The sequence below is a fragment of the Arachis ipaensis genome, chromosome B8 (genome assembly GCF_059453495.1).
Source record: "Arachis ipaensis isolate K30076 ecotype BB chromosome B8, ASM5945349v1, whole genome shotgun sequence".
Taxonomy (NCBI): domain Eukaryota; kingdom Viridiplantae; phylum Streptophyta; class Magnoliopsida; order Fabales; family Fabaceae; genus Arachis; species Arachis ipaensis.
The window spans coordinates 132987043-133010489 of record NC_142443.1 but is presented as its reverse complement, the minus strand read 5'-3'; the positions used below and the strand labels follow the sequence as shown (position 1 = coordinate 133010489).

The 23447-nt window shown below is 33.6% G+C and overlaps 3 protein-coding genes across 5 annotated transcripts; all 3 read right to left on the bottom strand.

The window, feature by feature from the left end:
• Positions 1 to 1178: 1178 nt before the first annotated feature.
• On the bottom strand, positions 1179 to 5314 carry LOC107613301 (DNA topoisomerase 6 subunit A). Of its 2 annotated transcripts, none has more exons than XM_016315247.3 (3): positions 4634 to 5314; positions 3030 to 3721; positions 1179 to 2121 (listed from the first exon to the last, which is right to left on the bottom strand). In XM_016315247.3, exons 2-3 carry the CDS (start codon positions 3619 to 3621, stop codon positions 1460 to 1462), a joined length of 1254 nt encoding a protein of 417 aa, XP_016170733.1. In that variant the 5' UTR covers positions 3622 to 3721; positions 4634 to 5314; the 3' UTR covers positions 1179 to 1459. The 2 variants fall into 2 exon arrangements, with proteins under 2 accessions (XP_016170733.1, XP_088352464.1); XM_088496338.1 differs by having other exon boundaries at positions 3030 to 4145; positions 4634 to 5090.
• Positions 5315 to 5435: 121 nt separating this feature from the next.
• On the bottom strand, positions 5436 to 10640 carry LOC107613334 (U4/U6 small nuclear ribonucleoprotein Prp31 homolog). 2 transcript variants are annotated; one of them, XM_016315290.3, is made up of 8 exons: positions 10412 to 10640; positions 10225 to 10290; positions 9983 to 10120; positions 8769 to 9661; positions 8594 to 8664; positions 7705 to 7807; positions 7486 to 7561; positions 5436 to 5925 (listed from the first exon to the last, which is right to left on the bottom strand). In XM_016315290.3, exons 1-8 carry the CDS (start codon positions 10412 to 10414, stop codon positions 5818 to 5820), a joined length of 1458 nt encoding a protein of 485 aa, XP_016170776.1. In that variant the 5' UTR covers positions 10415 to 10640; the 3' UTR covers positions 5436 to 5817. The 2 variants fall into 2 exon arrangements, with proteins under 2 accessions (XP_016170776.1, XP_088352463.1); XM_088496337.1 differs by having other exon boundaries at positions 10225 to 10316; positions 10412 to 10600.
• A 1736-nt stretch (positions 10641 to 12376) lies between these two features.
• On the bottom strand, positions 12377 to 17249 carry LOC107614074 (DNA-directed RNA polymerases II and V subunit 8A). Its single transcript, XM_016316300.3, has 5 exons — positions 16994 to 17249; positions 16392 to 16464; positions 15562 to 15695; positions 14656 to 14753; positions 12377 to 12879 (listed from the first exon to the last, which is right to left on the bottom strand). The coding sequence occupies exons 2-5, from the start codon at positions 16462 to 16464 to the stop codon at positions 12762 to 12764; spliced, it is 423 nt and encodes a 140-aa protein (XP_016171786.1). The 5' UTR covers positions 16994 to 17249; the 3' UTR covers positions 12377 to 12761.
• Positions 17250 to 23447: the final 6198 nt, after the last annotated feature.

The following is a 23447-nucleotide window of genomic DNA, read 5'->3' as shown; positions in this document are numbered from 1 at the left end:
AATATATGTATGATAAAAAATATGTTTATTTGTTTGGAGTATAAATTTTATTATATTTGTATGTTCATGATTTTAATTATACTTTTAAATACTTTGAATAGATTTATTTTATTATATTATATTTTACATATAAATATATGTTCCATCACGTAATTAAATAAAGATATATTTTTTTAATAAAAAAATTTAATAACCAAAATTAACCATTAATTATGTGGATAAACAGTGATCCATGGCAAAAAGAGATGTTGGCTATACGGGGAAGAACGACGAAGTTATGGGCGACGGAATTCAACGACGTGACTAAGGGATGATGCACTAAAGAAAGAGAGGTTGTGTGGGAGGACAGTAGATGGCGATGACGTTGGCGCTTCTTTTTACGAACGCGACGGTGCTTGGAAGGACCGAATCTATGCGATGAAGTGATGAACAAAGAATGGAGGAGTGGAATATGCTTCAATTAACGAGAGTGAAGCTTTGATATTTTAAGAAATTATATCATTTCTAATCTCAAATAATAAATTATAAAATAAGCTAACTATGGTTAAGATAAGGATCGATTACAATGTGACACATAATGAATGGTAACTTACATGTTATTTTAGAGGAAGTTGGATAGCATTCACTATATATATATATATATATATATATATATATATATATATATATAATACAGGGAGACTCAAATCCGCGACCTCTTAGATAAATATAAAAAGACTATGCAATTTGAGTCAATTAAGATGAGAGATCGAATTGAACCACACAAAATTTGAGAGACCAAACTGAGTCTTTTTCTTTTCATTTCTATTATAATCTTGCCATGACAAATCCCCCAAGCAAGCTTGGTTTTTTAAAATGGCTTTTAAAAAAGAACAGTGTTGAATATTGTGCGAGAATTAGGTATTATCGATTGTAAAAGTGAATTATGTATTGACTCACTCAATCATGCATTTATATATACAAAGTGATAGTCTAACTAACTAATATGACTAATTCAAATCCTAACCAACTTGTTAAGTTATAACAGACTGTACAAGACTACAAGTATATGCTATAGCTAATAAACAGGAGCAATTTCGTTATAACATATCAACTCCCAGTGTAATGCTTCCTATCAATCCATCATAATCAAACCGAGTTAGTTGTTTTAATATGGAGTATTTTTCCAGTTACATGTCTTTTTAACCTTTTCAATATTTTGAAGTTGCATTAGTACTCAATTACTCATTTTTACAGTCCTACAAAACAATATGATGCTTTCGGTTCAGGATTAACCAAGATAAAGAGAAACTCTTAACAATTCAAATGCGTTGAAGTCTGGGAGATCAAAGGCAGAAGTATAAACAAAGTCAATCTAATCAGAGCATTAATAAATACTACTGCATCACTAAACTGTTGGAACAGGTGGTGACATAGTCAGCATCTTAGACAATAAACATTGCTCTTAGGTTGTGAAAGGTCATAGCCAATCCTTCTGCTGCAATTTCAAGGGCAAATAAACCTCAGATAGATACTGAAAGCCGAAGGTGCTCAGGGCCTGAATTTCAGCCTTCTGCTTAGTTTTCACCATTAATGTCAATTCCTCAACCCAACCTGGATTTTTCTTCACAAAATCCTCCTCCAACATGTCCTTTCCAGTCTTAATATCCTGCTCAGTCATTGGCAACCTACACTGCTCGGGTATCTTGTACTTGTCCAAATCACTAGGCCTAACCCCGAGCCACTTTATGTCAGGGGTTGTCAGGTTGGCACTGTCGTAGGACATATTCTTTGACCCACATCCGTAGACAGAGAGAATCTTCAACCCATACGGATCACTGTCTACAAGTGCAAGCACTGGCAGGTTCAACTCCATCTTCATCTTCTTCAGGAACAGCCTTGTAGCAACATCGGGTTGCCCTTTGGCAGTCACGATTATACAAGGAAACCGGTTGTAGAATCTATCCTCGGCCAATCTCATATAAGCAGCATCCTTCTCCACCAACAGAATGAACAAAGCATCACTCTGCATATCCCCAACTCGATCAATATTTGGTGGAATGGCCTTCCCACCCATACCCATCTTCGTGCAATCAATCATGTCTCCATTGTCACTAAAGATCAGCCTCCCAACAACAACACCTATGGTTGATAAACATCACAAGAAACAAGTGAAAATAATTGGAAAAATTTTACTAGGCAATGAAATGTGCATATAACAAGTCATTTATACAAACATGAGTAGTAAATCACACATGCATCTATATCTAAGCCTAATAATCAAATCACCCAGAGGTAAATAATCACTAGCTAATCACATGAACTAATCTGATTACATGGGAGCAAACAATCACTTAGTCAGGTGCATTTTGTAACTAACAAGAAGAGTCAGCTAAAATTGCCAGAGTAACTACACCAAACTACTCACAACGGATCAATCAAGATGATAAACAACCCAAGATTCCAGCATAATGAGTTTGAATATATAAAAAGTGATATAAATTTGCATACTAAGGTGGCCAGGAGGAGCCCAAAAATATGGAACATGCCTTTAAACGAGGAGCAAGCTAACACCACATCTTAAACTAAGACTCTTAAGATAATTTCAAATATATAGTCCCTTGCACCAAGTCCATACTACCACGTTAAACTTCGTCAATAAAACTTAAACGTCTAACCTTACACTCCCCAACTCATACAAAACCGAAAATGCTCATAACAAGATGCAGATGCAACATTGCAATCACAACCACCACAATTGACATGTGACTCTCAATCACACAATTACATTAGCGTGGCAACAGTTTCTATTTCAAGTTTCATACACACAATTCCATGCCTTGCAATTGGAAAATTTACTCAACCATTTCAAATTTAGATTTTTATCCACAATTGACAAGTTGACTCCTACCAAATTAATAAAAATACACACTTCACATAGTCAATTGCACTTTATACTTGAGAGTATCCACATTGCAACCACCAAAATTTCTACAATGAACAGCAACCGCAACTGCAATTTAAGACACTGTGATCTATTAAGGCAATACCTTTCTCGGCTGCAACCACATTGAGGCTGGACCGTGTGCATCCGAGCATACAGGACACGTCATCAAGAACCGTATCGGACTGGATCTGATCCTGAAACAACTTAACATCCGTGTAGAACAGATCACGCTTCGTGACATGAATCCCCTTAATGCAAAGCTGGTGAACCAGCTGCAATATGCGGGCAGTAATTGCGGACTTCCTAACCGTCGAGATATTCGCAAAAGGACGAAGTGAACTCTTGTCCTTGAGGACAATTCGGTCAAGCTCCGGGACGTAAAACTGGTTGGTGGCGGCACGGGAAGGGACGTCGAAGGCGAAGCCGTTGCCGGAGAGGATGGAGTGGGCGATGCGGAGGACGAGGGACTCGATGTTGGACTGAACGGATGACAGGCTGAGATCGGAGACTTCACGGCAGGAGAAGGGGAGGGAGAGGTCTTGGAGGGTTAGGGTTTTGGAGGAAGAGGAAGAGGAGGAGGAAGAGGTGGAGAAGTCTTTCAGGGTTTGGAGGATGGTGGAGTCTGGTTTAAGCTTGTTCTTGAAAGGGAGGTCGTCGGTGTTGGTTCGGCGACGCTTTTTGCTGCTCTCTGCCATGGACGGGAGGTGAGCAGTGATGGGGCAAAGTGTGGGCGTGAAATGGAAGTGGATGACTACACTGATTTTGACTCTGGATGGGGACAGTATTTGCGCAGAACTGCGGATGGAAAATAGCACAGTTATTAGAACCGAACCGGTAATTGACTCGGTCATACGACCGGATCACTGGTTCAAATGGTAGGTCACTAATTTATTCGGTTGATCTGGTCATAATTAAATAAAAATGTAAAATTATAAAAATAAAAAGTATATGTCTTCACAAACATAATAATAACAATCAAGCATTAAAACATAATAATAACAATCAAGCATTAATTCTTAGACATAACTAAAGTACAAAAAGAGATAATTAATTAGTCACTAATAGAAAATACTTTCTCAATTTAAATAACAAGAGAGAACAAACTATAACACAATCAGTAATCAAATCCAAGGGGTGATCTGCAACTCGGCATCTGTATCTTCATAGGATAAACTTAAAGCTTGACCAACATTTCCTTCATTTTGATTTGCATCTATATCTACATTTGTATATCTTTCACAAATCAAAACCAAGAATAATTCATAATAATACAAACAAAAAGTATGGAAACAACAATTCAACTGAACAATTCTATTCTAAATTGCAAAGAGCTTGAACCTCATTTTCAACAACAAATCCAACTATAATCATTTTCAGCAACAAATGATTTAGTTACAGCAACAAAAAATTTAGCTAAGCGATTATTTCAGCAAGACAATAATAGATTCAATCTTCAGTGAACGAATTCAACTCGGTGATGAATTTCAGAGAAAAAAAAATTTAACCAAGTGATTATTCAGCAAAACAGCACCAAATTCAAGGTTCAATTAGTAACAAATTCAAGATTTTCCAACAAACAAACTTAAGCTAAGTGATTATTTCGGCACATTCAGCAAATTCAATAACAAATTTCAACATCAAATTCAACTTTCAGCAACAAAATCAGAGTGCAGTGATGCAGCAACAGGGGAATTTGTTGGAACTCACCAAATCGGGTTGCGCAAAAGAAGCTGACGGCGAGGCTCGAAGCAAGTAGGCGACAACGAAGACCAGCCCACCGGGACCTGCAGCCTCTGCTGCCGGCGACGACGAGGGCAGGGAAGGCGCGCGTCTGAGTGCGAGACGATGACGAGACAGAGAGCGACGACGACGACCAGTCCCGAGACCTGCTGCTTCTGCCGCGGCGACGACAGAGAGCGACAGCGATGACTGAGTGTGAAGCGATGAATGCGAGACCGAGAGAGAGAAGTAACAGACCGGAGATGAGAGGTGAGAGACCGGAGATGAGACGAGCTGACGAGAGCTTGAATTCGTAGGAGAGAGTGACGAGAAACTGAGAAAGAGAGTCGAGAGACGTTGGGGGCTGAATCACCAATTAGGGATTAGGGCTTCACCGTTTTTGTTAATGAAGCACACAACAAATTCGATTAAAGAAAAGGAGAGCGTGAATCTCAGAGAAATAGAGAGAGATAAAGAAATGTAAGACGTAAGGTTTGGAAATCCAAAAGAGCAACATCAATGGTCATCCATCCTCTTGTTCTTTCTTTCTCTGTCCCTTTTTTTTTTTTATCGGGTTTGATATGCGGTGTCTCACAAACAGTGTGCGAGTGAATAGAGAACGAACAAAATTTCAGATATAAAAGATATAAAAGAAAATGAAAGAAAAACAAGTGCGAGTAAAGTGAAGTGTGAGATAAATATGCTACACTGCTACTTGATAGATGATAAAAAAGAAGTACTTGAAAATTCAACGTTAAACGTTTAAATATATTTGTCAATCAAACCCATCTTTTATAGATACAATATTAGTTTTATTTTTTCATAAATAATTTTATCAGCATTCTAAATCTTTATAGGTAATAAACAAATATCATTTTGGGGGGAAATGTACATCAAATTAAAAATATTACAAAACTAAGACGCTTCCCATAATGTACTTCAGAGACCTAATGCTACTCTAGTGATGACCTTCCAAACCCAAAACTGAAGCAACATCCTTAGGCATGGGAGAAAAATTCAAATTTCCCATATTTAGCCAAATTCCATCTCATATTTATGGTAACTCTCCCAACTGGGGTTGGACATAACATCCATCAAGATCAACAAGTTCCTAGTTATGTGTAGCAGCAACAATTTAGAGACACAGCAAGAGTTTGTAATTGTGCAAGGTTTCAAGTCCTCTTGATCTTCGAGAAGACTCCGATTTCAGAGAAGTAAGTGCTTTGAGTCCCACTACCAAGTTGGTGTGCGTGAGCCTGTGGATTTGTCAGCTCAATCCCCTGCAAATAATATTGAACACGAATTTAAAACTTCAATAAACGTCAATGAGAGAAAGACTAATGAACTATATTCGAGTTATTCTGCTTAAGAAGCTGATTAAGATCAAATAGTCCATCATCCATATGCTAAATAGTGGCCAGATATATATAAATATAGTATTTCTTTCAAGCAGGAGGCCTAACAAGAGTGCAGTACTTTCAGACTCAATTTTACAGAGATTGGTGTGTTATTTATTTGCATGTGTCTAAGAATCCTTCACTTCAACCAAACATCAAATAGATGCATGATAATAGAATATGCTAATAATGAAGGCAAAACAAAATCACATAATGGCCTCATTACTCAATCTTTCAGGATATTCTATATAAAAAAAAAAAAAAAAAAAAAAAAAAAAAAAAAAAAAAACCTAGGCAACCATAAATGAAACTCAAAAGGACAACAGTCCTGACACTTTTGCTAAAGTTCATTGACCAAACTACCACAAAATCTATTCAAAACCAATATATTTGGTATTAACAAGAAAAGAATAACCTAAAGAGTAACAACTGCAGCAATACCAAGAGAATACTTGTTGACAGGCAAACTCAATTATTACTACTAAGTAGACTTTATTCTGCTGGATATAACTTTCCGTGTCCATTTCATGCAATTTACAATGTTCCAGCTAGTTATGAAAAAAAAAGGATAAAATCAGCAGGAACAGTGATAAGTGATGCTAAGTATTCTATAGGAAAATAAGCTGATTGGTTTGTGAAATATTTCTATTTTTATTTGCTATTTTCATTTTCTGAAAATCGTTTTCATTTTCAGATTCTTAGATTTTTGAAAATGCAATTGGCGGCTAAAATGAATTTTATTTCCAAATAGAAAAATAATGAAATATGCTTGATTGATCTTTTTTATTATTAAAATTAAAAATTATATTTATTACTAAAGAAAAAAAGATTTTCAGTTAATGTATTATATTTTTATTAAGTGTACAATTTAGTTAATCAATTTATTTTTTTAAGTTAACAATTAATTTTATAAAATGTCTATTTTTTCTAATTGATGAATGATGACTAAATTGTCAATTAGAAATTTTTTTAAGACAATGAGCAGTAGATAAGTCCCTCAAATAAAAACAAAATAAAGGTTGAAAATATGCCTGATGAAAAAAAAAGAGGGATTTGACATTTGATGAGAGAATAGAGAAAGTAGTACAGAGGGATTAAAAAAAGGAAAAAGGAACACATATGCAGTAATGAAAGTTCAAACAGTGCACATGATCATTGAAAGAATGAAATCACCTCCTTTTGAGTTGAAAACATTTTCAACTCTTATAATGGAAAATTCCAGAAACAAGAAATGCCATTTTCAGTTGTGTTGCATTTTTTAAAATATTTTTAGAATCTGTAACCAACCATATTTTCATGCTTTATTTTCATTTTTATTGAAAATAGAAATGAAAATGATCAAACCAATTGACTCCTAAATGTTTTGTTTCTATATCTTAAGGAGATTAGAAATACTCGTCTCATGCAATAAGTTGACCTCTATATTTTTCTAAAATCACTAACCTGAACTGGTGTAAAGGCCAAACTTGAGGTCAAACCAGATGTAGCACCACTGCTGCCATAATTCTTTTCCTTGAATCTAATAAATAAAAAAAGGTCCATCAGAAACATAGTTGATCAGTCAAATAAATAGAATGATGATCCAGTGTCCAGTGACAAAAAACAATCAAATAATTAAAACATAACTACATGCATAAAATTGAAGGATCTAACAGGGCTAACCTCTTAGCAACTTTTGCAGCAAGTTTGCTAGGCCCAATTGACACACGAAGCTTGCCACTGCCAGCCTGACCAAGCATTCCGTAACCCTCACCTAGACCATCCCCTATAATGCAAAAGCAACAAATCATTTTTAAAACATCAAAATACTTGGAGTGTTGGAGAACAAAATAAACAGACAAAACTAAATTTCCAGAGACTTTTATACTACATTCTGTACTATATATTTATATATAGGTAACACTTCTAATAATTGTAGCTTAAAAAGTGTTATTATTAAAAATAACAATGTGGCAGACTGTGCACCACAAAATCACCTCTCTGCATTCTAGTCACCCAAAAGGCCACTTCACCATAGTATTATGGTGGATATGGTGGCTATAAAAAAATTAACTACTCTTAAAAAGAGTAGCTAAAATTAAATTACACTTTTTTTACTATTTGGCAACACTTTAATTTGATCACGACATTTACTTTTTTCTTTATTTTAAAATTAAAAGTGTTGCCAAATGGTAAAAAAATACGACCTTAATAATAGCCATCATAGAATTAAGTGTTGCCAAAATTTCATAGCCACCACAACCGCCATAATAATAGCCATCATAGAATTCACTACATATATACATGTATATGGTAATTATGTTTAATTGGTTAGATTGTGTTAGTAATTAACTAAACTATTTGGCTAGAGCAGTATTCATTTCAAACTTTTACTATACTTGGAATTAAACCTGGATTAATTCTCTTTTTATTCTCTCTGTCCAATCACTATAAAAACATTATACAGCATAATAGACAGACAGATTCATCAAATAACAAATATACTGCATTGTAAAAAAATCACATCGGGATTACTGTGCTGTCTGTGTATGTGAAATTTTGTTAAAATTACCTAAAGAACTCTCTTCAGGAACACCAAACTGCATCCTGTTGGCCAACTTTCTCATGTCTGTTACTGCATATCTGTCATAAGAATTGTAGGGTCATGAATTCAATATAAAAGGGAAAAAAAATTAAAACATAGCAACCTGAAAATTCAGTATATGCAAGTTTAAAACTATGATAACCTTTCTTTCATCTTCCTAAGGCGGCGACCACCTCTCTTCTTTTTAGGCTCGGAATCAGGAACAGGAAGCGGTTTGGGTTGCTTGGCAGGAGGGGGCTCCTGCCACTTCTCAATTTTTTTGTGGATCTCGTCCTTGAAATGCCTCCCAGTTTTCCCAGATGGATCCCCACGTATTGAATCTACTCGTGCTGCAAGTGTAGACTTTGCAGCCAGGAGTCGGCACGCTCGCATCCTAAGAGGAGGAGGAGTAGTCTGAAATATTTCTGTTTGCTCAATGTATCCTATGCGAAACTGAGATGTTGCAGTGGAAAACCCAGCAAGATTCTTTTTCTTGGCACCTAGAAGCTGAACGTTGCAGGCAGGCATCTTTGCTAGAGCTACTAGACCACCAGCTGTCCCCATGAGTTTAGCTGCAACAGCACTCCCAACTATAGTAGAAAGATTAGGTGCAATATACCCCATTCTACTCTCGACAAAGTCAAGAACTTTTTTCTTTGCTGAATCAAGAGCAAGAGCTCGATCACATGCTTCAATTGTCTTACTGAGGACATCTTCTGGTAGAGGCTTGCCAGTTGTAGTTGACGCTGTAACTGAGACAACCATGATAATTGCGGAAGGCAACAGCCCTTCTAGATCAACAAGAGTAAGATCCATTTCATTTCCTATCTTCTTAACAACACGAGCATAATCAATTGGGTGATGAACCAGTGACTCAAGCTCTGGAAATTTCAAGCGATACTTATCACGAATAAAATTGTGGATAATCACAATTTCATTCTCAATGTCAACCGACAGGGCATTGCATTCAACAATCAATTGGTATTCAGGATCATCTTCTAGATCTACTCCTTGAATTGACACATCTGTACCCTTTTGAAGGGCTTCTTCCACTTTCTGCCACGATCGAATAATGTTAGCCCTAGTTACAAGCCTTATATACTAAATCAAGGGGGAAAAGTAAGATAATGGTGTAAAGTAATAGGCACAGAAGGATAGGAGGCAAAAACGGAGAGGGAAAAAACAACAATATTGCATATACAACAATTTTTTTTTGGGGGGTAGAGGAAGTATGAAGTCAATAGCTTCAGCTGCAATTACCAAAAAGCTTAGAAGCATTAAGAATTCAATGTCAACTATATAAAGGTAGCAATGTATATCCCAATTCTGGCAATTCGGCAACTGCAGAATAACAGAAACTATTGTATACAAACTAACCTGCATAATATCAATGTATCTCTGGGTTTTCTGCAACTTGGAAACACTATCCAAGTCATCATAGTTGAGATTCTCTAGGTCAGCCAGGTCACCATCGATATCTTCTTCCATATCTGCTGCATCGACCTCATTATCCTCCTGAAAGAAAAAGCACCACATAGTTCATCAATCCTTAAATTTTAAAAATAGAAAAATAAAATAAAATTATTTCGGATAGATAAGAAATAGAATATTGTATTCACCGGAATTTCAGCCTCGTTATCAGAGAGTTCATCGAGGTCAGCAAGAAAAGAATCGGCGAGGGTAGCCTGCAACCAATTGAAAAAGGAAAAACCTAAATTTGCCATCTTAGTACTGTGTTCAAAGTATAAACAAAAAATAAAACACAAAATTGCTTTAGAAAAAGGAACAGAAAAGAAGGGAACAAACCATTGTGGTTGGAAGCAGCAACGGATGAACACAGTCTTGTTTCTGTAGCTTCCTTCAATGGAGAATTTGGATTGCTAGAAATGATCTGGTTTTTTATAATAAGCCAGTCTCTCCTCTTTAAGCTGTCGCAGTTTCCTCAGCTCTCTGATTCAAGAATTTTCTTGATGAGGGCTAGTTAGGTTCTGTTCTTTCGCTTTTTGATCTTCTTACGATTAAAATGTTGGTTTTCAACAGGTAAAGTTTTTTTTTTTTTTTTTCCTAAAATTTGATAAAAATTTTAAAAATATTTTTAAATTTTATTTTGTTTTAATTTTGTCTCAAAAAATTTTTTATTTGTATTTTTTTAATGGTTAATTTTTTAAAAAATTTAAGACCAATTCAATAATAATTTCATAAAAACAACTCTCAATACAAGCAAATAAAAAAATGTATTATTATTAGATTGGTCTTAAGTTTTTTAAAAATTTAGCCGTCGAGAGTATATTTGATGCAAATCGAAAACTTGTAGAACAAAATTGAAATAAAATAAAACTTAAAGATATTTTTAAAATTTTTGCCAAACTTTAAGAACAAAAAATATACTTTACCGATTTTCAATAATATATATTTATAAAATAAAAAATACGATTTATTATTATTTAAAAAGTAAAAGTACTTAAAAGTTAAGAATAAGTCTGAAATGATGACATTTAGATGTGTCCAAATATGGACGGAACATTTTTTTATCTTTTATTAAGACACATTTTAGACATGAAAAACATGCGTGTCGAACGAGTGTCAATGAGTGTGGTGTCCGAAATGTGTCTATGTTTTATTTATACAATAAACTCTTAACATATTAGGTAACTTCTAATATTATTAGGTCAATATTTTAACGAAATTGCCATTTTATAATTTTTCTATCATCATATCACTTTTTATTCTTCTTACGTAGTATTTAGTTTTACCTGTTAATATCTTTTATTCTTTATTTTTATGCAGGTTATTTTATGTCTTTAGTAATAATATTATTTTTTTTTAATAAATATAAATAAAATTTTATTTATTCTCTTTTTTTATTCTCACTTTTACTCATATTTACTATATAAATTAACATTCATTTCACACATCTTATTTATTTCCTCTAATATAATCTTATGTCTCTCACTCTTTCTCTTCTATCTGTACAAATATTTTACACAATTATTTAAAAATTTAGTTGATGACTATAACTTTTTATTGTAATTTGCTAAACAATTTATTCACTGTATATTGAGTGATAAACATCTAAAATACTATAATGTATAATGTTCTTATAAATGTTTTTAAGTTTTCTCTTTTTATTTTTGGTCTAATTATGTTTATCAATTAGTTATTATTTGTCACTTATATATCACTTTTGTTTTTAACAATTTATATTTTTTAATATTATTTAACTATAATAATTAGAAAATACATAATATCATAATTCATGAAAAAACGGATGTTATTTTTAATTATTGAAACATTATATTTATATTTGCATTTCATTCTTGCACAATAATATATAAGTTTATTAAACATATGTATTAGGCGATGAATTTTTCAAACACTAAAATGTATAATATATTTACAATTATTTAGATTTAAGATTAATTTTTAAGATTTTTTTATTAAATAACATTTTATATATAAAATTAAATTATTATAGTTTCGTATAATGGAAAGATTTAAATCTAGTTTATAACTTAATTATGAGATTTTTTGTGACTTAAATAAGCTAAACAGAAAAAATAAGAAAAACAAAAGAACTTTTTAAATAGAGAGACAGTTCTGTTTAAGACTACTCTTTAAACTCTTTCCAAAGAGAAGGACTCCAGTTGATGAAGTTGTAACCTCATTGCCATCTTTACCAAAGTGTCAGTCACCGTGTTTGCATCAATCATAATCAAACGAAACACCAATTTCAATGCATGATATCCCTTATTTTAAACATTGACGAATCAATAAACCTAAAATCATCTTAGTGATTAGTAACAAAATTAAACACTTCCACACAATCCATCTCGTACATAATTATGAGGTTTTGAATTCAAGTATTAGAAATAAAAATATTAATTATATATAGTAAAAAATATTTTAAGAAAGAAAGTTGTCCTCAAGTCACCAACTCTTCTCGTACTTCCATTAGATATAATAGATATAGATAAAAACCTCAAGAACTTCAAAATAAATTTGCTTTTGAAGCAACTCAAAATCACTTAGAGATAAAACATTCCAAGCACAAAAGTGACAAAACCCAACCTCTAACTATTCCTTTGAAATAAATTCCTACGAGAAAAACCGCAACAAAATTGTATCTTTTCATCCCTGATCAAATTCATCATGAGTTTCAACTTTCAATCTTCCTGATTAGTATAAACAATTTCTGATCAACTGCAAACTTGACGCAATGTGAAGCATGACCTCTTAGCATCATCTGCAGCCCACCAAAAGAAGCGTATACCTCCCTGAATTAAGTCAAAAGCAAATCAGTTAGATCCAACCAACTAAAACCAAAAGATTCCAAAAAGAAACTCAACAACAACAAAAAAGTTTAAAGAATAAATGACCATTTGTACCCATAAGAGATGAAAACGCTGACATTTGTACTCATGATAGCTTGAAACTAAATTTATACCCATGATAGATGCCCTCCGTGTGACAAAAGTGCCCTAGCTTGGATCTGAGCTTGGTTTGTGGAAATTCGATCCTAGGTGGCACTCCAACCCCCAAAAAAGCAGAGTGCAATGAAGCAGAGTGCAAACTCCAGCAATAGCACCCACTGATCCAACTATGGCAAATGCCAACAACCCTGTTGCAAGGTCTTTGACCGAGAAGATGGCGCCGCCGCCGGCAATGGCACCATCGCAGGAGGCCTAGCCGGCATCACTGGCACTTGAGCCCCACAAGGCCTAGGCTTACAAATGTTACCAAAACCAGAACACAAGTATTGAGATTGAGGATAGATACCACACTCACTGCAAGAAGATTGAACACAAGGACCCCCGGAAGAATCGGAGACAAAAAAGGAACCACAACATCAGAATCAGAATCAGAACCATTTGACCAACCAGGACCCCAACACAAACAGAGAAATTTCTTGTCGTTAATCCACAGATAAAATCAGATCCAGAAACAATAACCTCAAAAGACACACCTTTTGTGAAATTAGCATTGAAAATTCCGTTGCCACCCCAACAAAAAACAGAACCATTGGATCTTCTAATAGCACAACTATGAGAATCACCGAGAGCCAAACCAGAATACTCAAAAGCAACACCTTGATGAGGAACCTCAATTTGCCCAAAACTGTTACTTCCTTTACACACCAAAAACCCAGTTGAATTCAAACCACAGGTGTGAACCGCCAGCCACAATGCTCAACATTGAAACGTTTCGAAACTCACTCTATGGAATCCGCAACGGAAGCGTTACTTCCCCAACACCGAATTCGAGAACTTTCCTTCAAAATACCACATGAAAAACCCAACCCTGATGATATGGATGCGAACCGGTTCAACCCAGATGAAAAGTCGGAACCTTTGCTTCTACCAGTTCTCCAACACGACGCCGTCCCGGTTCCCACAACCGTGGCGCAAACCTGGGAGTCCCCGACGGCGAGATTCTCGAATAGAACAGTGTCATTGTTGTAAAGTCGCTTGCTTTCGAAGGTGGTGGCGTTGGTGGTGGTGGTGGTGTTCCACGTAAGATAGGGCTTCAAATTCACGTAAGATAGGGCTTTGGGGGGTTGGAGTGCCACCTAGGATCGGATTCCCACAACCAAGCTCAGATCCAAACCAGAGCACTTGTCACATAGAGGACATCTATCATGAGTATAAGTTTAGTTTCAAGCTATCATGGATACAAATATCAGGGTTTTCATCTCTCATGGGTACAAATGGTCATTTATTCAAAGTTTGAAATTTAAAGAAAAACAATTTAACACCAATACAAAGTAGGGCTACTCGTACTAGGGTGCGTGAAGTGTAAACCTTAATCCATTTTACACTTCAGACCCTTCCCTTCAGTCCTTTTCCCCCGAAATTGAAACTCACAAGCATACCCTTATATTCTCATATAGTTTATTGAAATATTTAGCAAAACAGTAGTATACTAGCATATGTATAAATTACTATTGCAGAAGCTCAACTTTGACAATAGAACTCAATTTGAGTTAACACTGCAATATTTACATGGGGACAAGACGGAACAAGAAGTAAAAATATAAGTGAAAATTTGCATACACTTCAAGGTCAGCCTCTGAACTTCCATCATTGGTAATGTTATACAGCCTTCCATGCATGATGTACTCAAACTTGTCTTGAATTGGCACTGGACCATCCTTGAGAAAAAATCAATTGAATGGAAAGGCACAATTAGATACTTTCAAGACAAATGAAAGTCACCCTACCAAGAACCAATTACTTGTCACTCATTTTTGCATAAGAATAAAGATGATTTTGATATATGACTATTGTTAACAATATTGGATCAAGCTATATTCCATTTTTCTATCGCTCCATAAATTAATGGACCATAAAATCCTTCAATAAATATGAAGATTAGATCACAGTGGTTCCATGATTAATCTCCCCTTCAACGGAGCAGTTCTGATTTTCTTTCCCCGAATCATGCAGAAGAAATATGGAAGGCAGAAGATGAATGTCTTTTTCTTTTTAGGCTTTCATCTATACCGCCCAAAGAGTTTACTAGATACATCCTCGAATCAATAATCAATATATTGCTAACAAGAAGTGACTAAGACAAATAGAAGAGAACCGGACAAATATCTCTTGTGGTTCTGATGTTTTCAATTTAACTATTTGAATTACCTTAGTTAGGCATCTAAGGCCATGGTGCTAACCACACAATGAAAAAAAAATCTTTCAGAAAGAGTTATTTAATTTAATTTACAAATCCAATAACACCAATACCAAGATAAAGACAAGATAGCTAGCACCAACTGAAGAAAGCTCCATAGATTATGTTCAACCGCAAGTCTGTTTTCTTTAGGCCCAACTTACGACAAAGTTTCATTGTGTGAAAGGCTGAGAACTTGATGAATTATTAAGTAAATAACAGAGTCGTGCTTATATTGTCTGTAAAGCAAAAAATAGAGAACCATAAAGTGAGAAGAGATCGAAGCCTACCTTGGTATTTAAAACAAGAGAAGGAGACAGAGCCATCAAGAATCTTTCATCTTTGTTCATTGGATAGATCTCTGTATTCACATCTAATAGCATGTGCATGTCACGCTTCTCACTCTGTGCTACAATCCGAGAAACTACAATACAAGACAATAGCAAGAAAAATGAAACTGCAAAGCTCAGACCAACTAAATTACACAAATTATCTGGAGGGGGGGGGGGCACAGAGATACAAGGCAAAAACACATATGACACCATGCTGGCTAGAATATAAGAAATGTGTTATCTATTCATTCATCGTCATACACCAATTCAATACACATGCCTCCACCATTGAATCGAGCATGGAGCACATCCCACATAGGTTCCACAAGGATCATAAACACAAAGCAAAAATAAGTACAAATAACATATCTCCTAAAATACAATTCAACAAGGATCATAAACACAAACACAACACATGTAAAACGACATTTAAGAATAGAATTATTATGTAATGTGACTTGTATCCATGAGAAGTTTCACCTAACATCTTTTTGGGTAAGTTCAGCCAACAAATTATTTTAAACCTACAATTTTTTTTACCAACAATTTTACTCAGCTGATAATCTGATACCGGCACATAAAGTGAAGAACTTAAACCTTCATAAATAAATCCCAAATATCCAAGTCAAAGCAATCAGACCCCAAAATTATGAAAAATCAACTAAGAAAGCCACAATAATGATTGATGATGCTATAATAAACAACCATGGTGTTGTGCACTTGTGCTTCAAACAAGTGATTGAATGTAAGTTTATGATATACAAAAAGGAAGGAAAGAAGAGGACTACCTTTGTCATACTTTTTACCGTCAGGGTCTATGTTCTCTACCTTGAAAACATCATCAAAGAGAAGCTCGCTCATCTTTGAAAGAAAAAATAACAGGAAGTTATAACACAGTTCAAACTTAGAACTACTGAAGAATAGGTTCCAAAAACTGGATGTCAAGCTAAAGGTTCATTGGTCCAACCAAGTGAATCAACGTAAAGCCAGATTCTAATAAAATAATATATTTAATTTAAGGTAAAAGACACCACAATAGATCACAAATAAGGACACAACCTTACTTGGCATTCTAAATTCAATAACCTATTCAGTATTGACTATTGTAGCTAAAATCAGGAGTAAGGAAATGATAAACACTTAGAACCTCAACAAATTAAAATCATATCATATCTATTTTTCAAGCAAGCTGAGCAAACCCCGGAATTCAAGTAAGTTAGAATTACCAAGTATAGGATTAGACTATTTTAGAACAGAAGACCTATCAGCAATCAGAAATCTGGTAAAACAACTTGCTAAATGCTTAAATTAACTGTCATCTATCAGCAACTAAATGCCTGGATCAACTAATTAAAAAAAATCAATTAGAGAACAAAGAAAAAGAGCTTACCTGCGGCGACAAAGAAGCACGAGCAGAGCAGAACAGCGGCGAGGAGAGGCCAAAGCGGCGAAGCAGAGGCGAGCAGTGGCAGACGGCGACGGCGAGAGTAGGGTTAGTTGTCACTTGTCATCAGGGTTTTTCTAACAGAAGAGGTTAAAGGGTTAAACTAACAGAAATGCTCTAAAAACTAAAACTAATGAATTTCAGGCACGCCTAAAAAATTTTTATTTGGTACAAGTTATTGAGAAATATCATCTCAAAGAGTGGTCTTTCCTCTTTTCATCAAATTTTTATATATGCTAGTCCAATAAATTTTTAACATTTTTTTTTACGAAATAACTAGGTTTCAAAAAATATCATTATAAAATAATTTTTTTAAACGATAAACAAAAAAACTAATTTATAAGTAATTTTTAAGAATTTTTAGATAATAATAATTTATTGAGAATTAAATCATTCGACTTGAAATTTTTTAAGACTAATTTAAGTATTTAATCAATAAAAATAAAAAAAAAAACTCAAAAAAGCGATAAAAATAACTAAAAGGCGCAAATTTTTTTGGTAAGTTGTAATGACAATAACTAGTGTATTTGATCCAATTTTTGCTAGACATTTGGATAATGATTTAAAATATTCAAACAAAAAATGGAGCAACAAATATTTTTCATTTTCTTGAAAAAATTTTCGTCAAATTACAAAAACAAACGTATCAAATTTCGACCTATAAAGTCCTGTTTGATAATATATGTATTTGATTATTTTTATTATGTTTTCAATTTTTTTAGGGTATTCGCATATACATTTCAAGAATTTTTTTATTTAAATTAAATAATTATATTATTTACGAAAATTCATAAAGCATAGAATATTTATAAATTTACAAAATGTATCACATCTTAAGTATGGTGATTCGAACGCAATTACGAGTATATATGTAGAATTTTATTATACTAATAAAAATATAATTAGAAGGATTTGAATTTGAGTCTTTTCTAATATTAAAATATTTTTATCCATTAAATCATTTATCTCCTTAATTATCTACCTGCATTTTTAACCAATAATAGTTATTTATCGATATTTTATTTTTTGTATCAATATTATCCATAAATTTGTTGTCTTATAATTTTAAAAATTAAATTATACCTTAAATTTAATTATTTATTTAAAAAAAATAGACCTATTGACAAGTTTTAGGTTAGGCCAAATTTGACAATAAGTCAAGCTCATTACTCATTAAAAAAACCTTTACCAGACTACATATCAAGTTTAGGCCAATATACTCTATTATAAATTAAGAGTAAAACCTAATTTGGTTTGGCCTGTTTTCACCTCTAGTTGCAAACTTTAGTAACTTTTTAACACTTTTAGCTCGAATACTTAAAGTACACAATATATATGCGACGGAGACATCAATCGACTAAATGTGATGTGGCACATTATTGGAGCATTGGATTATGAAATTAGTTTTTGTTTTGTCTCTTTTATTTTGAGTAATTAATTAGTTTATATATTTAGGCTTTATTAAGTTAGTTAACATATTAGGTATTTTGAGTTGGTTAGAAGTAATAATACTTACCTAATTTATTCAACATGTTAGCATAAAAAGATATAAATAATTAGAGTACGTATTAAAATAGCTAGTTAAAATTTTTTTTATTTAATTTAAATAAATATATTAGTGAAATTAAATAAATATATTATTTTAATAAAATACATGTTAGATCATATTATTTTACTTTAATTAATCGTTGAATCGAGATTATTTAAAAGACCATTAGTTACGTTAGAATAGCCGAACATGAATAATTAAAACTTACTTGAAGTTCCTGTTTTTTTTATTTAATACTTAGGATATTACTAATTAATATTAATGTTGTTATATGAATATATTATTCATGACATAAAATATTTTATTAACAAAATTATTTATCTACTAATTTTAGAATATTTAAATACAATAAATATTACTTATCTAATGGGTTAGATAAGATTAATTTGTGAGACTAAATGTTGCTATTATTGTGGAGGTATCGATTGCTATTGTCACGCCGTATGACCTTGTCCATTCTCCTGCCACGTCCTATTATCTTATATTAGGGAGGTTGAATTTGAACATGTAGTAGAGTTGAGGAATTTTATATTTGACAATGTCTTGTTCTCTACATTTGTGAAGTGGTGGAAGTCCAAGACCTATAGTTTTCACCTTCCGTAGGGTGAAGACAGTATTACGCTCCAAAATGTTGCTTACCATCTTGGTATGCACACTGACAGCGAGTCGATTGGGAGTTGCACCAGAGACTTCTAGTAGTACCATGGATACACCGCATGAGAGTGAGTTGAGAATTTGCTTGGCAACTGGTCGCCACCAAAGTCAAAGGAATTGAAGCAGATTTTTGGTTTAAGGATAACTTGGCTGTACAAGTTTTTGGTTTGAGCATGTATTATTGGCAGGATGACCTTACACATAAAACTACTATCCAACTAAGCATGGTCCTAAGACATGGTTAGCACCAAACAGATATGTGGTCCGCCAAATAGGTATGTGGTCTACCAAATCTATACACCTCCCTACAAAATTACTCATAGATCTCAGCTTCTAGTATACAATATATACACATTTAATTTCATAAAGGATAAAGGAGAAAATCTACCAGTAATTTAAATCCTATCGAATTGCTGTATGAAGACTCCATGGACACCCATAAAGAATTGCTTGCAACGACAATAGTATTTAAGCTTATTTGAGTCCAGAACTCTATATTTCGCGTTTCTTCCAATACTGTACTTCTTCACTGTCATCAAAACAGTATCACTATTGTTGAACATATGTCGCACCCGAAATTCCACACCACCATCTGTATTGTAATCCTCCCCGTCGCCAGGGTTGAAAGGATCATCCAGCCATTACATCCAAATTCAAGTGTAATAATGACTTGAAACTTCTAATAATTGTGGAATGGCCAAAGAAAAAGGCAAGAGAAACCGATCACCCTCACCGGTGGAAGTCTCCGCCACATTCTCATAAGAGGAATCACTCTTGTTGGACGATCCGGTTTCGCCAACATAATCCGAATCACTTTCGCTGCCATCCTCTTCGACACTATCACAAGGTTGGCGAAGTGAATCGGTCTTGCATCCAATAGGACTACTTGCGGCCTCGAAGAGGACGGCCCACAACCACCACCCACGTCACGAACAGCATACCACTCCATCACATGTTGCATTAGCCTAACATGTACGTCGAACATTACTCTCACATGTTGATTGGCTTCGAGCTAAAATAATTTGTTAGTAAATCTACCACTTGAAAGTGCTCATAAAAATCTATATACAACAAGCCCAACTTCCTTGGAATCTATTGCCCATTTGTTGCTCAGTAAGACTGTCTTTAGCGCATGTAGAGAATCAACACAATAAGTACGCAAATCACAGTTGAATTAGATTCAAAAATCACTCCTTTCTCACCGTTTCTTATTATCCCGTTGGGATAAATTACAACAAAAAAATTGATTATTATCCATGAATACAAAAAAGAAGGATAAAGATAGAGAATAGAGATATGGATGTAATGCAACTAATGGTTGAGCTAGGAAGTTCTTTATATAGAATTTTTCTCTTAGTTATCTAGATTGCAGATACACCTAGATAATTAGACACGTATCTCGAATACTGTGACCCCATTTTTTATTATGCATGCATTTTGGGTACTATGACCCCATTTTTTACTATGAACGTACTGTGATTCATTTTTCTCTGCAGGCATATCTTGGTACTCAGTATCCGTTTCTCCATCTGTGTTGTATTCCAGGTGTTCAGTCATCGGGATATGCTCGTAATTACATTCAAATCATAGTACTAGAAATGTGGTATGCTATACAAAATCGTAAATACTCTGTGCTTTTTAAATTTTCATAAATAATATAATTATTTAATTTAAATAAAAAATCCTAAATTTTGGAGACACTTCTGGTGACGTTGTCATTTTCTTTCGGCTAAACTTTTAAAATTGTTCTCGAATTTTTAAAGACACTAACAAAAATATTCGGGTTTTTTTAATGACAAAAATGTCATAAAAACATTTTTAAATGCGATAAAAATATTCAATCGTTGAATATATATTCTCAAAAAATATTTTTGATATTGAAATTTGATACGGTTTTTTACAAACATAATTAGACAAATGAGACATTTTTATCTTTAAAATTTAGTAATTTTATACTAAATAGAGTGTTTCAATTTTTTTTGTTCAATGCCCAATAATGCTTTTAAAAAATGAAAATTTTCTACAAATCAAATTTTGGTCTGGCTTTTTGTGTGTACTTTTTAAATAATTATCTAAATATTCCTATAAAATGTTAGATCCGCAACGGATTAGTTCTTGACCTGTTAGGTTGGAAGATACCGTGGACAAAAAAAAAATTTGGATAAAATGTATAAACGATTTGTTAAATACAAAAGTCGTTTGTTACTTATGAAAAATAATTAGAAGTCCTCACTCATTTTTCTAATTCTCTTCCTGACTTCTAAATAAATAAAGTTTTGAATTTTATAACGTTTATGTTTTCAAAAAATAACATATGTATTTGAATTTTTACCAATTTAAGTATCAGTCTCGCTACACATCTAAGTCTTTTTGGTAATCAAGTCTAATCAAGTTGGCCCAAACCCAACAAAACTCACTCATACCACATGCGCGTGAAATCACGCCGTTCATCTTCTTCATGTTTCTTCGTGGGCCTCCTCCTCCTTCTTCTATTGGTGTTACTGTTGCTGCATTTTATTTTTGCTTCTTCTTCTCCTCCTCCTCCTCTTCCTCATGTGATATTGCAGTTATTTATTCTTCTTTGTTTGATTTTTTCTTCTCTTTTTTATTTTATTTTATTCCTCTTAAGAGAGTGAAATAAGAAGAATTATGAGAAAATGAATCAAGAAGAAGATGATGAAGAAGAAAAAGATGAAGAAGAAGAAGAAGAAGAAGAAGAAGTAGCAAAAGAGGAGGAGGAGGAAGAGAAGAGTTTTGAATTTTGCAGCATTTATTAAAAAAAATACCGAAATTTCTTAACAATCACACATAAATTTTTAAGTTTTGACACCGAAATATTACTACAAAAGTATACAAATGTCTTCTTTAATGTTTTATTTTTTTCTTCTTTTTATTCTTTTTTTGTCTGTTGCTTTTATTTTTTTTAGGAGCATTGTTTATCAGGTTAGACTTGAATGAACATGTATGTACTGTATTGCAATCTTATTTAGTTGAATGAATGTAGGTTTTTCCTCTCCTTACTGATTTTACAGCATTATGTGTTTTTTCTTTTTCTTTATTTGATAATAAAATAGAAGATTAACAAAAAAAAGAGGATGATGATGATAATAAAGAAGAAGGAAGAGGAGGAAGAGAAGGAGTTTTGAGTTATTATTAAGTAATTTCAGTGCATTCTGGATTTAAATAAGGTGCACTTATTGGTCTGTACTTGTTTTGAACTGAGTTTGTTTGTGTATCGTCATCATTAAGTAATTTTGGTGTATTCAATGTGCACTTTTGGTCTGAATTTGTTTTGAATTGAGTTTGTTTCTGTGTCGTCATCATTAAAAAATTTCGGTGCATTCTAGATTTGAACTGTTATACATATAAGACGAAGATGACGATGATGACAATAACAATAACAATAACGATGATGATAATAATGATGATGGAGGTGGAGGAAAAAGAAGGAGGGAATCGAAGAAATTCAAAGAGAAAGATGGAGGAGAAGGAAATGGAGGTGGTGGTGATAACAACGATAATGAAAAAGAAAGATGAGGAAAAAGGAGGATAAGAAGAAGAAGAAGTAGCAACAACAATAGGGTGAAGAAGAAGAAGAAGATGCAGTAGCAACATGGGTGAAGAAGCGTGCGTGAATTTAAAACTCTTGATTAGACTTGATTAGGTATTTTACTTGGTTGTAGAACCTTATTCTTTAAGTATTAGGAGTATAATTAGAAACATGAATCAGAACTTCTAATTATCACTCGAAATAATATTCTTTTTTGTTATATTTTTTTTTTTGAAACAAGAGAGCTCAACACTAAGGTAAAGCAAGAAGCGGTGTCAAAAAGTCTAACAAAAATAGAAAACAACTAGCAACTCACAGAACAAAAACAAATCTCATTGTCATCTTCGACATAGCCATCAACAACACAAGGGATCTTTATACCTCCACTCCTGGTAACTAAGAAAGGACATGTCAATAATGTCTTCTACTCCTTTTTCTTTATTCTGAAAAATTCTCATGTTCCTTTCCAGTCAAACGTTCCAGACTATCGCAAAATAGCAAATGAACCAATTTTCGCACTCTTTCTTTCTACCGGTTGCGCCTGTCCAACTTTGAAAATGTTCCTTCCAGTTCCGAGAAAGGACCAATTCCTGCCAAGATGAACTAACCAAGCGCACCAAACCTGCCAAGTAAATTCACATCCAAAA

What these genes read in the sequence shown, in the direction of transcription:
- LOC107613334 (XM_016315290.3), bottom strand. An exon ending in GATACATTGATATTATGCAG is followed by an intron (nt 9,662 to 9,982) that starts GTTAGTTTGTAT and finishes CGATCGTGGCAG; the next exon opens with AAAGTGGAAGAAGCCCTTCA. An exon ending in TCCTGAAGAGAGTTCTTTAG is followed by an intron (nt 7,808 to 8,593) that starts GTAATTTTAACA and finishes TTTGCATTATAG; the next exon opens with GGGATGGTCTAGGTGAGGGT.
- LOC107613301 (XM_088496338.1), bottom strand. Translation starts at nt 3,777, where the DNA reads ATGACCGAGTCAATTACCGGTTCGGTTCTAATAACTGTGCTATTTTCC. An exon ending in TGTGGTTGCAGCCGAGAAAG is followed by an intron (nt 2,122 to 3,029) that starts GTATTGCCTTAA and finishes TATCAACCATAG; the next exon opens with GTGTTGTTGTTGGGAGGCTG.
- LOC107614074 (XM_016316300.3), bottom strand. Translation starts at nt 16,464, where the DNA reads ATGAGCGAGCTTCTCTTTGATGATGTTTTCAAGGTAGAGAACATAGAC. An exon ending in CTCTTGTTTTAAATACCAAG is followed by an intron (nt 14,754 to 15,561) that starts GTAGGCTTCGAT and finishes TTTTTTCTCAAG; the next exon opens with GATGGTCCAGTGCCAATTCA. An exon ending in TCAGAGGCTGACCTTGAAGT is followed by an intron (nt 12,880 to 14,655) that starts GTATGCAAATTT and finishes GACTTAATTCAG; the next exon opens with GGAGGTATACGCTTCTTTTG.